Source organism: Hylobates moloch, unplaced genomic scaffold, assembly GCF_009828535.3.
Source record: "Hylobates moloch isolate HMO894 unplaced genomic scaffold, HMol_V3 SCAFFOLD_17, whole genome shotgun sequence".
NCBI classification, from domain to species: Eukaryota; Metazoa; Chordata; class Mammalia; order Primates; family Hylobatidae; genus Hylobates; species Hylobates moloch.
The window spans coordinates 82,856,367-82,872,059 of NW_026652292.1; the positions used below are offsets into that span (position 1 = coordinate 82,856,367).

General features: G+C 60.4%; 1 protein-coding gene across 3 annotated transcripts in view; it reads right to left on the reverse strand.

Annotated features, from left to right (window-relative positions):
• The window catches only part of UVSSA (UV stimulated scaffold protein A), a 43,282-nt gene extending 28,578 nt beyond the window's left edge, over positions 1-14,704 (reverse strand). Inside the window, exons 1-8 of one of the 3 annotated variants that reach the window (XM_032135651.2) lie at positions 14,623-14,704; positions 13,867-13,946; positions 12,229-12,328; positions 10,562-10,892; positions 8,652-8,772; positions 7,064-7,447; positions 5,528-5,640; positions 5,131-5,259 (exon numbers count right to left, since the gene is read on the reverse strand). In XM_032135651.2, the coding sequence (XP_031991542.1) occupies positions 5,131-5,259; positions 5,528-5,640; positions 7,064-7,447; positions 8,652-8,772; positions 10,562-10,892; positions 12,229-12,326 (1,176 nt within the window). In that variant the 5' untranslated portion in view covers positions 12,327-12,328; positions 13,867-13,946; positions 14,623-14,704. Of the gene's footprint in view, positions 1-5,130; positions 5,260-5,527; positions 5,641-7,063; positions 7,448-8,651; positions 8,773-10,561; positions 10,893-12,228; positions 12,329-12,922; positions 13,154-13,195; positions 13,312-13,866; positions 13,947-14,622 lie in introns of those variants that run through there. The other 2 variants (XM_032135653.2, XM_032135652.2) reach the window with 2 other exon arrangements.
• Between the last annotated feature and the right edge of the window lie 989 nt (positions 14,705-15,693).

Consider the following 15,693-nt stretch of genomic DNA (forward strand, 5'->3'; position numbering starts at 1 on the left):
CACACTCGGCTCACAGAGGCGGGAAAGGACCCTGCTTCAGCCTGACCTTCTCAGGGAAGGAGAGTGCAGCCAGGGCCCACAGGGGCCAGAACGCCAGCCTCTGGGAAGCGGGTGGAAGTTCAGCGGTGTGGCCACAGCATCGGTTTGTCAGGCAGCCCTCAGGCGCACTCACATTCATCAGGCGGCCAGGCCTGGACAAGGACGCCGGGGCCCACACGGCTTCTCCCGGGCTCAGCTTCCCTGTCTGTAAAATTGGGTGGAAAATCAATCGACCCCACACGGCTGCTTTCCAAATGAAAGGGGTAACAGCATGGGGTGGTGTTTCAAGGAGCGCTGGGCTTGTCTGGCAAGTGCCCTCTGTTTTGCAGACAGGTACTGAGGGACGGTGGAAGTCCAAGAGACGGGTCTGTGCCGCCGGTGTGGGAGGGAGGGCTGGCACGAGGCCCTGGCTGGGCCTAAGATGTTCTCCCCACGTTCCCCGTGCTGACTCCAGAGAACCTGTGTATCTGCGCCCTGCCCCCCGCGAGCAGCCCTCAGGACGCGGCAGCACACGGCGGCTTGGCCTTCGGTGTGATGGAGGGGCCCCATCACCCAGGAAGGTTGTTTCCCGGCCCTACTGCGGTACAAGGTTTCCCAACCGCGCTGATTTAGGTCCCTCCTCCCCTGCCTGTGCCTGGTGGGTCCACGTTTCATTTCTGGGTTTTCAGTTTCTGTCCTTTTCACCTCCTGGAAGTCGGACACTCCCATGGCTCCACAGCATCACAGAAAACCTTCCCTCATGCACAGCAGGGAAAGGAGGTGGGGCCTTGATCCCAGGGGCTGACAGGGTTTCCCAGGAGGCTGTTGGCTGCATCCCGGAGCCCACTGAACATCAGAGGGCAGAATGCTTCTGGCATCTAACTCCAAAGATCAGAGCTTTGGTGGTGAGGCCGGCGGAGGAGGCAGGCAGGCGGCCGACAGAGAAAGAAAACCCCAGAGTAGGGGAGGACAACTCCGGTTCTGTGGGCAATGGAGGACGCATCCACAGCCGAACCCATGTGGCTGCCACACCAGACTCAACGTCAGCAAGAACAAAAACAAACGCGTATCTTTCAGCCACGGAAACAAGTAACCCCGTAACTAGCAGAAGGAAAGAGAGAGCCACGCTGACGGTACTAAAGAGAATGATGCTTAAGATGGGTTTCTGACTCACTGGCTGATAGGAAATTAATATTTTGTCAATTACACAATACAAAGTAATTGGTGATCTGAGCTATGTAATTTGGCAGCAGGCAATGTGAAAGTTTCCAGAGGATTTTTATCAGCTCAGTGAATGACGCAGCCATGGATGATCACGCCGGCCCTACAGCGCGGCAAGGCTGGACACTCAATCTACCAAATGACGCCGCACGTCGACCCAGGAGATTCGCCCTCGGCCTGCTCCCAGACGGAAGCCACACAGAGGCACTCCAAACGCACAGCACACATACTCAAACCAGCGTGAGTATTTTCTGAAGACAGAACATCTGTGTCAAAAGGAGAACAGTATTACATAGAAACCAAGTGGGAAATGTTAAAAAGGAAAGACACGGTGTCTGCTCCCGGAGCACCGGCCGGAGCCGTCGCAGGACAGGCAGGGCCTTCCGGGGCTGGGCTCCTGCCTCCTGCCTGCAGCTAGCAGCGTTCCATGTTCCCATCTCCTACACATTTGTTGGAAGTTCTAAAAATATTGAAATCAGGCACGATTGAATTAGTGTGCCCTGTTCTACACACGGAGTTAACGACGCCAATCCCGTGCTAAATGGGGAGACACGGAGGGAAGTGATTTAAACTCTCTGTAAATTTCATTCGAAAATTAACGAGGAGCACCTCGTTCATAATTTCTAATTAAAACGGCTCTAATTAACATCCACGTTCGTCAGCCAGCCCCACCTGCCGCACACACGCCACTCGGACGTGGCGGCCATGCGGAGCCAGGAAGGAGATGGGCAGATACTGCAGTGGTGCCACAGCATCTATTCTGGGAAGCAACGCTCACCTGAGCCAGGCGAGCCCGCCAATCACTTCATCTCCAGGCAGCTCCTCGCACTCCAGCTACCGTGAGCAAAATCTCCAAGGACTTCAGAGCGGTGCTTTAAAAAAAACCAGTTTGCGGAGAAGAGTCTAGAAAGTGTCCATTCAACTGACAAAGGAGCAGTGTGGCGCCTCCCTTCCCACCGGAGCTGTGACATCCTCAATCCAGCCTCACAGGCCCTGCTGCCCTTGCACACTCACCAGCTCTAACGCACAGCTGGGGCACGTCTGCTGGCCGGACCGTGTGGTCGAAGGGGGTGAGGGGCCCTCCAAGCACCGTCAGTCCTGGCCGCAGACACCCCCCGCCCAGTGCCACCACTCAGATCTTGAGAGGACGCACACAGATGGGTCAGGAGTGAGTGGGCCCCCGGCCAGCAGGAGTGAGCAAGGACAGTGGGAGGGCAGCAGGCCCCGGGCGCTGGGTCAGGGTGGCTGCCTGTGTGCCAAGGGCTGGGGTCACGTGCCATGGAGGGACAGTGCTGGCGGCTCCACCATGTGGGGTGTGAGACGCTCACGTCAGAGTCACTCAGAAGCTCAGAGACAGCTAACAGTGTCGGAGGGGTCTCCGGGACCTGGTGGGTGGGAGCAGCAGCAGCTGGGGTCCTTCAGGTGGCCGTGCCCTGCCCAGTACCCTCCTGCATGGCCCGGCCCACACCCGTGTTATTGGCCCTGGCCCCCACAGACCAGGCCCTGAGTATAGCACCCCTGAGCAGCCCTGTGGCAGCAGGAGCTAGTGCTGCCTCCAGGAGGGCACGGCCAGCAGGGGCCCGCAGCCTGCAGAGGTCCCGAGGCCAGCACTCCTGAGCCCACACAGGGCAGGGGCCAGGCTGAGCTGCACACTCATGAAGAGCACGCAGGGTCCCTGGCACACACGGGGAGTCTGCATCCACCAGGGTGAGGTGGAGCTGTGGGTGCAAGTGAGCCATGGCCAGGAGCCTGCAGGCCTCACTAGTACCGCGGCTGCACTGAATTAGAGTCCTGACTCGGGGAGTGGCAGCTCCTCATCCTCACCCAAGCAGGCTGAGCTGCCAGCAGCCCCGGAGGCTGCCTAGACTCACTTCCACCAGCTGGCCCCACTTGGGGGCCATCCCAGATGCTGTGGAGCTGTGAGATGCAGGCAGGGGTAGCACCAGGCATTCCAGAAGGTTCCACTGCCAGAACCTCAGGCCAAGGAGAGCCACCTGGCTGCCCCAGCCCCAGCACTACTGCTGGTACTAAAGGACTGTGCCAGCTGGAGGGGCCCAGGCCTGATGAGACCAGACCATGCCACCCATCAGCCCCCCTCTGCTCTGTGGACCCTCACCAATAAGCCAGCTGCCCCAGGGGTTGCCACTGCCAGGCAAAGGCCCACTGGCCACCTTCAGACAAAAACTGTCTGCAGACTGCAGGAGCCGTGCCAGGTGAGTCCAGGGCGGCAGGTGCACAGGGGCAATGCCTGGTGCAGGGTCTCAGCGTGAGGCTCCAGCAAGCCTCGCCCGTGCTGTGGAGAACGGGCAGTGACCTTGAAAGGGCCTCAATGTGAGCCACAGGGAAGCGACCGTGACCCCAGCCAGCAGCCCCCACGCAGCCCACTTGGCAACGGTGACAGGGGCTGGCATAGGGGCCCGGTCCTGCAGCTGCCATCCTGTGGGCACAAGTGTGCGGGGCGCGGGCAGTGGGCTCACCCAGATCCTGATGTGCTGACGGCACCCACCATCTTTCTCCCAAGCCTAGACCAGCATCCTTTCGCGTTGCAAGAAGTATATTTTCGTGACAACTCACAAAAGTATTTCCTCGTGGAGCAAGGTGTTGACCAGCACACACAAACGCGGCCACACACGAGCGGCGCGGCCAGTGGGCTCCCACGTGACTATAAATTCTCCGGGAGTCAGAGTTTCGGACTTAAAGGAGAAAAGCAAGCTCGCCCTCTGCCGGCCCCTGGGGCAGCTGCACACCACCACGTTGGGGACGCGGGGCCACTGACCTGGGGAAAACCACAGGCTCAGCAATTAATCGAGAGGAGCTGCCCCGCCCCCCAACTTCCACGGCCCCGCACGTCTGCTGCTGTGGGACCCAACCTCTTCCTCAGTGAGGAGCACAGTGTCACTTCCACCCCAAAGCTTTCCTTAAAGTGGGGAGAGCCAAAGGGCCACCATCTCCTAGGCCAGGGCTGGGTTTGGGGTCAGAGCTCAGGGCTGTTGGGGTTCAGGGCTTGGGTTCCTGAAGGGAGAGGCGCCTGAGAGACAGCACTGCTGTGCGAGCCCAGGGTGGCCGCTGTGTGCCTCCAGTCCCAAGGCCTGACTGTGCTGGGTGCTGCCAAGGACATCTGCAGAGGACCCCAGCTCTCAGGCCCCTCCAGGCACCGAGGCCCGGATTTCCATTCCACGCTCAGCCAGTTCAAGGCCCCGGCAAAGCAGTGTGCTGGGCACCCCCACCCTCGACCGGCTCCGACACGCCCAATGCGACAGTCTCTGCTCCCAGCTTCACCCCACCAGAGGCACCCCATACCTCCCTCCAGCCTCAAGCCCTTCGCGGCGGCCCTGCCCCCTTCTAACCCCATGCTCCTTGCTCAGGGAAGTGCAGTGCCCCTACGACCCTCCCAAGCCCCTCGCAAGGCCCAGCAGACAGTAACCCAAGTCTCCACCCCAAGTGGGCACCGGTGCCTGCACTGACCCTCCTGGCCGTCTGAGGGCTCGCCAGGAGTCTCTCCTCTGGCGGATGCAGTGCCTGCCAGGATAGGCGCCGCACTGCTGATGACTCCCTAGAAGGAGTCACGGGGGGACAGCCTGACTGGTGGCTTCCTGGAGGCACGCGCAGCACTCAGCACTTCTGCTCAGCTACCATACACGGCAGCCGGGCAGCACCCGACAGCTGCACTGTCCCCTCTGCCATGGCGATGACCCTGGGCTCACAGGAAGCCCTTGCTGGGGAAGCAGGTCCTGCTGAGGCTGAGTGGGCTTGGGGTATGGCTGGGGTCTGCCAGGCCCACAGGCCCAGGGCACAACCCCCCACAGCTTCTCCTCCCCCACTGAGGCCTCTGGGACCCCTTCCCGCTCGCTGCCTGCCTCCTCACCCTGCGCCTCTGCCCTCCTTCCTCACCCTGCGCCTCTGCCCTCCCTCGGGCTCGATGTCCAGCTCCTTGTATTTTCTCAGTGCGAGCTCCAATTCCGCCTTCAGGTCAATGGCACGCTTTAAACATCCACCGTGGGTCCCGACGCGCGTGAATCGCTGTGAAACGGGGGTGTGAACAGCTCAGGGGCCGGCTGGGCAGGCCCTGGGAAGCTGTCCTGTGGGGAGGCACACGCCAGGTCCACTGGCCCGGGGGGGTCCCTGGCACACCTGGGATGCAGAGGACAAAGCTGCGGGTGAGGGACAGAGCCCTCACGGGTCAGGGGCCATTCAGTCACCAGGCCACAGTCCCCCCAAGAAAGGGACCCCCCATGCATGGCACTCTGCACACGTCCCTCCACCCACAGGTCCCAGGTTTGAGGCTCACCTGGATCCACGAGCACACAGCCGGCAGGAACTTGTTCCGGATGAGCTTGAGTATGTCGCGGGCGGCGTGGAGGACAGCAAGGTTGTCCTCATTCTCCTGCACTTTCAGGCCCTCTGGGGAGAGGCACACAGAGGTCACAAGAGGGTGCCGGCCGGCGTCTCCCACAGGCCCCGGAGAAGCGGACCACACAGTGAAGGCTGCTCTAGCCTGAGGGGAACCTGCCAGGCGCCCATGCCTGCCCCCAGGAATCCCAAACCTGATGCTGTGAGAAGAAAATCTTTTATGATCTTAGAAAAGAACATTGTGGCTTAACACCAAAGCCTCCCCTCACACGCAGCTCCACCGCCTGTGTCTCAATCTCCTTGGCTGCAGCCATCCCATCTGGAGTGGCAAGACACCCACAGCCTCTTCTACTCACCGCCCCAACACGGGCACAGAACCTTCCCCTCCACAGCCCACCCCACAGGATTAGGCCCCTCCAGCCCAGCCTCACCAGCCCCCACCCACCCTGGGCTCTTCTCCGCTGGACACCCCAACTCCAGTTCTGCCCTGCCGTGGCTTCCCCCGCCGTGGCACCCTCAGTGTCCGGCGCAGGGCCGAGCTCTATGCAGGCAAGGACAGCCCAGGCTGGCAGCGGTGGTGTCCACCCCACACAGGCCTGCAGCCTCACTGCTGAGGCACCTCTGGGCAGCTGAGACCCAAGGATCAGTTCTCCCAGCAGCTTCCCAGCCCGGCTGCCTCCTGGCCCTGGTGAAGGGACACCTGCTGTGCCTGCTTCCAAAGAAGCAGGTTCCTCAAAGACAGCGATTTGAAGCCACGCACATACCCAAAGGGCCCCAGCCTCCACTCATACCCCAGGGGGGCAGCAGGCTTGGGAGGAAGCTGGGGCTGGGGGGTGGCTATGTCTCTGCAATCCTCACCCACCCAGGTTGCAGTGCCAAGGCTGCCTGTGGCCATTTCTGGAACACATTTTCCTCCCAGTAAGGGCCGGTGCTACCCGACCCTCATGGTGACACGGGACCCTGACAGGCCTGTGAGCTGGCGGGATGCCCACACAGCCCGCCCAGGGCTCTTGGTCACTTGGAGGTCAGGCCTGCGCTTCCTCATCCTTTGAGGACCGCAACAGCCTCGAGACCCCACCTCACCCCAATCCTGCGGGTCCCTGCTCTGCCCACAGCTTCGCTGAGGTGGGGGGGCTGCCATGAGCTCTTAGAAGTGTCCCTGCGGCCACAGAGGCCTGGCATGGGTAGGGGGATCCCAGTGCAGAGGCCACACGGAAAGCAAAAACCTGGTGGTGACCCCTGACCTAGCTCCCCAGGGGAGGCCCCTGCATTCCCAGGCTCCTGGGCTGGGTGCCAGTGAGGGAGGGGCCTACCCAGGAGCTGCAGCAGGGCGGTGCTGGCGCAGGGCGGTGCTGGCGCAGGGCGGTGCTGGCACAGGGTGGCGCTGGGGCAGGGCGGCGCTGGGGCAGGGCGGAGCTGGGGCAGGGCGGCGCTGGGGCAGGGCGGTGCCGCGAAGACCCGGGAAGGCAGTTACCTGAGCAGAGCTCCACGTCCAGCGTGTACTTGTGCGAGCCCAGCCCGTGGCTCCGCACAAACTCCTCGAGGTCGCTGTCCTCGTCCTCATCCGAGGAGTCACCTATGGCTGTCTGGGATGGCTGTGCCCCGCCGCCTGCTCTGGGGTGGCCTGCAGAAGCAGGCAGGTCTCTACTGCAGCAGGGCTGCTCCCCGTCCCAGGGGTCAGGGGTGCCAGACTGGGAAAGGCCCACCTGGCCCGCGCAGGAGGAGCGAAGGGCATCGGACGTGCCGGAAGCCACACCAAGGGATTCCATCTCCGGGTTCGGGTCAAAGTCAAAAGGCACCAGCAGCCTAAAGCAGCTCTCTACCTCCGTCAGGCAGGATTCCATTTCTCCAGACATTTCTGCCAAAAGATCAAGACACCTGTTTGCTGCGCCATGTGGAGCAAAAGCACCAGCCCACCCAAAACCACACCCAGAGGCCCACTCCCCGCAGGGTGTCACTTTTCAGCACCAGGTGGAATGCAGTGGTGCAATCACAGCTCACCCCGGCCTCGACCTTCCAGGCTCAGGTAGTCCAGCCGCCTCAGCCTCCTGATTAGCTGGGACTACAGGCACGTGATACCGTGCTCAGCTAGCTTTTTCGTAGAAACAGGGTCTTGCTATGTTGCCCAGGCTGGCTTCAAACTCCTGGACTCAAGCGATCCGCCCGTCCTGGCCTCCCAAAGTGCTGGGATGACAGGCGTGAGTCACCAAGCCCAGTCGTGTAGTGCACTTTTTAACTGCTTGCTAAAGCACCCAGCTCAGCAGCTGGGCCTGCAAGGCAATCTCTCTGCACCTCTGGAGAGCATGAGTGCGCAGGGGAGGTCAGCCCGCCTGCACTTCCCAGGAAGCGGCTGCACCTCCTTGCTAGGGCAACAAACAGCCTTGTTCATGCCACACCTCCTGGGCCAGACCAGCTTTCCTCCTGGCAGCCTCCTCATTGTCTGGGCACCCAACTGCCTGCCTTGTGAGCTCCCCTGAGGCCTGCGTTTCCCAGGAGTGGCCTGTGGCAGGGGCCACGCCTGGGACCACAGTCTGTCAGGGGAAGGATCTGGGGCACATGTGTCTGAAGACGCAGGGCCGTGCCTCTGCCCACACCACCCCCCCCTCACACTCTCGTGGTGCCCCTCACAAGAAAGGCTGACTGCTGAGAAGCAAACGGTGAAGTTTTGGGAAGGGGCTGGCAACGACAAGGCAGCCACAAAATAAACAGGTGGCAGGACCTTCAACCAGGCTGGGGCTCAGACTACTGCCCACAGGCACACCTGTGCCCATCATCTCTGCCCAGGGGTCCGCGCAGCGAATGGGCGCGGGTGAACGTGACCACCAGAGGGCGCGGGAGAGGCATGGATGGCCTGGGAGGCCCCTGCAGGGTGCTGGGGACAGAGTCGGGTCCTATGGCTGAGAATGCCTTCCGGCCTGACCTGAATCGTCTCCACCTAGCCTGTCTCAAAACCTAGGTTCCTTACGGCCGGGGCCCTGGGGCCAGGAAGATGAACTGCTGGACCACGGGCAACCCCCAGAGGCGTGGGCCCCTCTGGGGGGCCCTCTGTCCTGGGCACTTGCCTTGCATCTCCCTCTCCGCCTGCCTGGCTCTTTCTTGATAAATTTTATCCAAGTGCTTCTGCTTCTCCTCTTCTCTCTTCCTTTCTGCCAGACTCCGGGCATTCGTGTCTTGAAAATCCACCTGAGCAATTGAAAATAAAGACTAGGGGCCGGGCACGGTGGCTCACGCCTGTCATCCCAGCAGACGTGAACCCGGGAGGCAGAGCTTGCAGTGAGCCAAGATCGCGCCACTGCACTCCAGCCTAAGCGACAGAGTGAGACTCCGTCTCAAAAAAAAAAAAAAAGCTGGGCATGGTGGCTCATGCCTGTCATCCCAGCACTTTGGGAGGCCAAGGCGGGCGGATCACGAGGTCAGGAGTTCGAGACCAGCCTGACCAACATGGTGAAACTCCACCTCTACTAAAATACAAAAATTAGGCCAGGCGCAGTGGCTCATGCCTGTAATCCCAGCACTTTGGGAGGCCGAGGCGGGCGGATCACGAGGTCAGGAGATCAAGACCATCCTGGCTAACACGGTGAAATCCTGTCTCTACTAAAAATACAAAAATTAGCCGGGCGTGGTGGCAGGTGCCTGTAGTCCCAGCTACTCAGGAGGCTGAGGCAGGAGAATGGTGTGAACCCGGGAGGCGGAGCTTGCAGTGAGCTGAGATCGCGCCACTGCACTCCAGCCTGGGTGACAGAGCAATACTCCATCTCAAAAAAAAAAAAAAAATAGCCAGGCGTGGTGGTGCACGCCTGTAGTCCCAGCTACTTGGGAGGCTGAGGCAGGAGGATCACTTGGACCAGGGAGTCGGAGGTTGCAGTGAGCCGAGATCATGCCACTGCACTCCAGCCTGGGTGACAGACCAAGACCCTGTCTCAAAAACAACATCAACAACAACAAAAACTAGAGCCATCTATACAGAATGCGAGGAAGATACAGCTCAAGTAGGCCTAACAAAAGACACCGCACCCGCGCGTGGCCAAGAGCCGTATGCGCCTGTAAGTTCACAGTGGTTTTTTAAGAGACAGGGGTCTCGCTGTGTTGCCCAGGCTGGACTCAAGCTCCCAGGACCAGGTGATCCACCAGCCTCAGCTTCCAGAGTCAGTGGGACTGTGGGTGTGCATCCTCACACCCAGCTGTTCACAGTGCATTACAACAAAGTACAATGCACATCTCTCTGCTGTCTGAGCCCGGGAAAGCCAGCACGTCTGCTAACTTAAAAGAGGTAACGAGACTTCTCACCCCAAGTACCTCACAGGTAAGAGAGCAGTGTGCTTGTTCCATTAGCAGGCAGAGGCTGCTGACTAGACCCAGGAGTCTGAAACAACCCCTGAGCATGAACCCTGGGAGACAGGGCGCTCCAAGGGCACAAAGGGAAGCCAGTGGGGCTGGGTCATTGCACTGGGGAGGCCTGAGCCTTCGTGGCAGGTGGGGTAAGGGGCACGGTAGGGTCTGGGCAATGAGGCTGGGTTCAGGCCACAGCAGCAGATCCTGGTGGGTTTCATCATGCCAGGCACTAGCCAGAGCCCACAGTAGGGTCCGGGTGGAGCCTTAAAGTGCAAGGTTGGGACAGGTCCCAGAGTCCAGGGGCCACTGTCATAGGAAACGCTGCATCTGAGAAGTTGGATTTGGCTTTTCCTTTGTCTCCTACACACACATAAAAAATGACGCATGCAGCCTCAGCTCCACCCACACATAAAGCTTATGCTCTTCCTCTCAGAGCTGCACCGCCCCTCTCAGGGAGGCTGTGACCCCAGCTGCTGTCCTCTTTCCACACGGATGGTGTGGCAGCCTGGGTGTTCAGGCAAGGCCAAGCAGGCCCCTGCCATGCCAGGTTCAACAGGAGGCGCATCTTCACCCTGGTACAGTCTGCCCTCCTCACGTCAGGTAACCAGAGTCTCTGAAAAAATGGGCCAGGCCCGCCTACCTTTTTGTTGTGTCTTAAGAAGTGGTAGCCCAAGGCAAGCTTCTTGTAGGCCTCCCCGAACTTCTCATTCCACCCTTCCACGGCCCGGGTGGTCGCCTGCCTCAGCCTCTGTGCTGCCTCCCTGGGGGGCGGCAGAGGCTGTGCGGGGTCCGTGCCCAGCGTGAGCTCCAGGAACTCCTGGAAGTTGGAAACAACCAGCATCCGGAACTGGTGAGACCTGACGAAGAGCTCCTCCACGATCTGGAAGGCTGAGAGGCGGATCTCGGCGTGCTCCTGGGTCAGTTGTGCTATCAGCAGGCGGTAGGCGCGGCTCAGCTGCTCCTCTGAAGACCTGGGGATGCAAGCTGGCCTGACCCAACTGCCCCACAAACAGAGGATGGGCGGAGGGAGACTCTCTGTGCAGGGATGCTGCACGCACGGGTGGCAGGGACCACCACTGCCTTCCCATCTGCATTCTCCCCTTTTCTAGAGCAGGGTCTGCAAACTACTGCCCAAGGGCCACATCTAGCTCCCCAGCCCCTGCCTGTTTCTGTGTGGCCCACAAGCCAAGAATGTCGAAACAAACAAAAAATACTTGGTGAAATGTGAAAATTATATAGACTTCAAATGCGGTGTTCATTCACAAAGTTTCACTGGAACGTGGCCCATCTATCCACCTACGTCATCTACAGCTGTGTTCACAGCTGAGGCATTACAGCAAAGCCTGAAACACAAACCATCCAGCTCTTTAAACACACGTTACCCGGCGCCACACACACCGCCTGGCACAAACGCCAACTGCCCGGCACAAACACCAACCGCCCGGCACAAATGCCAACCGCCAGGCACAAACACACACCGCCCGGCACAACGCCAACCGCCAGGCACAAACACACACCGCCCGGCACAACGCACACCGCCCGGCACGCACACTGTTCAGCTGGGTGCCTCCTGCTGCAGGAAGGAAGGGAACGCCTAGAGCACGGGACATCTCCCAGCCCCTCCTGAATGCTCCTATTCCCAGCTCCTGGCCCCACATAAACCATTGCGAATTGGACTTCCTGGCGCAGGCCGCAAAACCTGACCTGAAATTTTCTATCAAAATGTCAACACTCCATCACTCTATAAACAATCTATAAGTTCCCGTTTTACAAACGCAGGATACAGGATAATCAGTGTCCTCGACTTATGCTCCACCCTCCGAGGGGAAGTTTTGCTTCCCCCATGAATCTCTGGTTGCCTGAGGGTGACCGCAGAGATCCCGGCCGGCGTTTTCCTCGGAGGAAGTGAACAGAGGTGGACATACCCTAAAGGCGATGGACCAACTCGCGCACCAGCAAGCTCTATTCTCTCCCTTCGAAGAATCCAACAGCAAAGAAGAAGACGCACGTTTCTCTCTAAATCACATATGTGCACTCAAGAACTCCTACGTGGCGTGCTCCAGACCACACAAACGGGAATGAACAGAAGCACCAACCGCAGAGCACTGGGGTCCCCAACGCCACACGCCCCGACCCCAGAACATGACCACCCGTCAGAGCTGGGTACTGCAGGGCCCTGAGAAAATGTGCTGGGTGTGTCCCTTGGGTGGTTCTCTCCCAGGTGGGGGCAGGAGGTCAGGGCCCTGTGTGTGTCCTGGGCTCAGTGGGCCAGTCAGTTACCATGAGTTACTGAACCCTAAGACATACTTGCAAATTTTCTTCAGTTCCTTCATTTTCTCAGGATTTAGTCGGGGTTCTCCTGAAGTTGTGAGCTCTTCTACCAACTTCGAAAGTTTCTGATCCATATCTAGAAATAAGTAAGGCAGAGATGCTAAATCACCATCTGTGTTTTATAGCTCTCGGTGTTATTAACGTGTTTACTGAAGTCCACTATAAACCGAAAGCTCCAGGAGGACCCTGAGGCTGGGGACCATCTGTGGGTGCCTCTCTGGGAAATATGTGTGTCCAGCAAGGCCTTTACGGCGGTGATCACAGTTTTAAAAGTGAACCTAAAACTCGGGACCTCTACAATCCCATGTGTGTGGGACGCTGCACTGAGTGTCGTGCGTTAAAGGGCACTGCGGAAAGTGGCACTGTCCGAATCAGCTTTTCCCCAACGTGACAGCTGCTGTTTCTCTTATTCACTCAGATTCCACAGAGCAGCCTCCAGCAAGGCTGCAATGGCCAAGAGGAGCCAAGAAATTCTGAGACCAATGAAAGTCGCGTCCGGAGACCAGGGGCGGCCCTAACGGAGGCAGCCTGCCCGGAGGCCCAGGGCCGAGAACCGCGGCGTGCGTGGTGGCATGAGGCGAGAGCCTGCCGCACCGCCAGGAAAAGGCCGAAGGACCCGGAAGGAAGCGCCAGGCGAGGCTGGGGCGGAGGCGGGGGAGCTGCGCCCTACCCGGGGAAAGAAGGGGCCCGGCAGGGCCACGCTAGGCTTGGGACGCGGGGTCGCCCTCGCACAGCGGCTGCACCGGGCGGGCGCGCCGGCTTCGACGGTGCTCGGGGGCTGCGGCCTGTCACTCGGCCCAGGGCCCGCCCTCCGGCCCCGCCGCCAGCGCTCTCGGGCACACGGGACACTCCCCGGCCGCAGGTGTCTGCCCGGCGCCCGCAGAGCCGCGGGTGCTGAACTGGCGCGACCCTCGCCCGGCAGCGTAACCACACCCCCACCTACCGCTGACGCGGCCGCTCGCTTCGTCCCGCCCCTTCCGGCGGGGGGACCGCGCCTCCTGTCAGGTGCCCAAGATCTCTACAGCCATTGGCTGGCCCTGGGCCGCACGCATCAGGAGCTGGGGTCACCACGGCGACGACTGCACCTACCGCTCGACGCGGCCGTTCTCGCCGTTGCCCCACCCTTTCCGGTGAAGGCCCCGCCCCCTATCACGTGCCCTGAGCTCGACAGCCAATGGCTCACCCCGGCCCAGGAGGCGCAGGCGCAAAGACGCGGCCGAGGTCTGCGCGATGGCGTAGGCGCGCTCCCGGCGAGGGCGGGGCAGCCTGTGGGGGAAGCGGAACGCGCGAGAAAAAAGAGGCGGCAGGGCGCAGAAAGTCCTTAAAGGGGCCGCAAGTGCGGTCGCCGGGGGCGGGGCCGGCCGGGAAACAGGCCGAAAGGAAGTTCCGGTCTGGGCCTCAACGCCACGCCCGCCCGGGGGCTCGCGGCCAGGTCCTTTCCCCTGCGGAGGGCCGGTGAGGACGACCCAGATGGGAGGGCGCGGCCCCCGCCCCCGAGCTCACCCCGCGCGGGGCGCCCTGAACCCCGCGGCGCCTCCCCGCTCCGGCCTCGGGAAGGGAACCCCTAGGCGGGCTCTGGGATCTTCGGAGCCCAGCTCGGCGCCAGATACATACCAGGTACCCCTGGGCCTGGGCTGGCCCTGGGCGGAATGAGGAGCAGAGGCGCCGTCCGTCCTGCCGCCGAGGTCCGCAGCCTGGAACGGAGGGGAGTGCGAGGCCGATTGCGGACGGACTGACCTGGAGACCGGGCTCGGGAAACCGTGGCTCCGGAGGAACGCGATGTGGACCCCACTCGCGGGGCGCCCAGCACAGGCCACGCAGAGCAGACGCTCGACTGGGCGCCCGGGGCTGGGTGCAGGGCCGGGGCCGCCGGCGGCGGGCCCGGGTTTCTTTTTCGGGGGGATGGGCGTGCCCTTGCATTAGAGTGGTGGTAGCTCACAACTCTGTTAATCGTGTTTTTACAGGGTGGCTTTCACGATGTGTGAGTTATATCTCAGTAAAGCAATTATTTTAAAAAGGAAAAGAAGAGGGACTCCCTGCGCTGCCCCTCTCTGCAGCACCAGCTTCCGTCCCTGGGCGTCAGTGGCCCCCAGCTCCTAGCTTGCAGCCAGCCCCGAGCCGCTCCTGCGCCTCACCCCTTCCTCACCCGGCCTCTTGCTTCACTGAGCAAGCTGCAGCCAGACCCTCCCTCAGCGCCCCTTGCGCCGTGCACCCAATCCCCGGCCCGTGGCTTCCTCCAAGGCACCCATCCAGCAGTTTCTCTCTGTCTTCTACAGCATGGTTTTTTTTTGTTGTTATTAGTTCTCATTAGCATAAAAGGGTGCCGTTTCTCCCATACTAACAAAACCCTCTCTAGCCAACTTCTCTTACCAATTGCTAAGTCCAGTCTCTTTTACACTGCCCCGGGGTGTCCTCTCAGCCCTCAGGCTCAACAGCACAACCAAGCTGCCCGTCCACTGCCCTCTGTATCAGCTGATGGCCCTGCAGCCTTTTTTTTTTTTTTTTTTTTTTGAGACAAAGTCTCGCTTTGTCACCCAGGCTGGAGTGCAGTGGCATGATCTCGGTTCACTGCAGCCTCCGCCACCCGGGTTCAAACCATTCTCCTGCCTCAGCCTCCTGAGTAGCTGGGATTACAGGTGCCCGCCACCACGCCCAGCTCATTTTTGAATTTTTAGTAGAGACGGGGGTTTCACCATGTTGGTCAGGCTGGTCTCGAACTCCTGACTTCAGGTGATCCGCCCCCCCTCAGCCTCCCAAAGTGCTGGGATTACAGGCGTGAGGCACCGTGCCTGGACTGCCCTGCATCCTTCTGTTCGCTTGGACCAATTACCTGACTCACTTGGGCTTCTCTCTTCCTCTCACTCCACGCCCATTTGGTTTGCAAATCCTGACAGCCCTACCTTCAGAACACATCCAGATCTGAGCACGTCCCCCTGCCTCATTGCCACTGCCAATTCCTGGCCACCCCTGCAGCGGGTCACTGCCTTCACCTTGTCTTTCACTTGCGCCCTGGTACCCCTAGACCATCATGCAGCAACCAGAGGGACCTTTGAAAGTCTAAGGTTGGATCACAGGATTCCACCACACAAAATCCTCCCACTGCTCCCATCTCAGGGCAAAGCAAAACCTGTCGTGGCCTGTGTTTGCCGCCCCCTACATCCCATCGGTTGACTTCTCCATCCTGCTCTTGCTGCCACACTGGGCCTCCAGGGAGCAGATCTCTCTGCCGGGAAGCTTCTGCCAGTATCCACAGAGCTCCTTACCTCCTTCTGGCCATGCTCATTTCTCACCCTGAGCAAACACTTCTGCACCCTCTCGCCTCCCCGGCTCAACACCCCCCGTCCGTTTTCTGAACCTGCCCCGCTTGTTCCCAGGGCGCTTCTGGCCTGTGTCACACACACTTACTGTCTTACTAGCTGATTCACTTTTTTCTCTTCACTC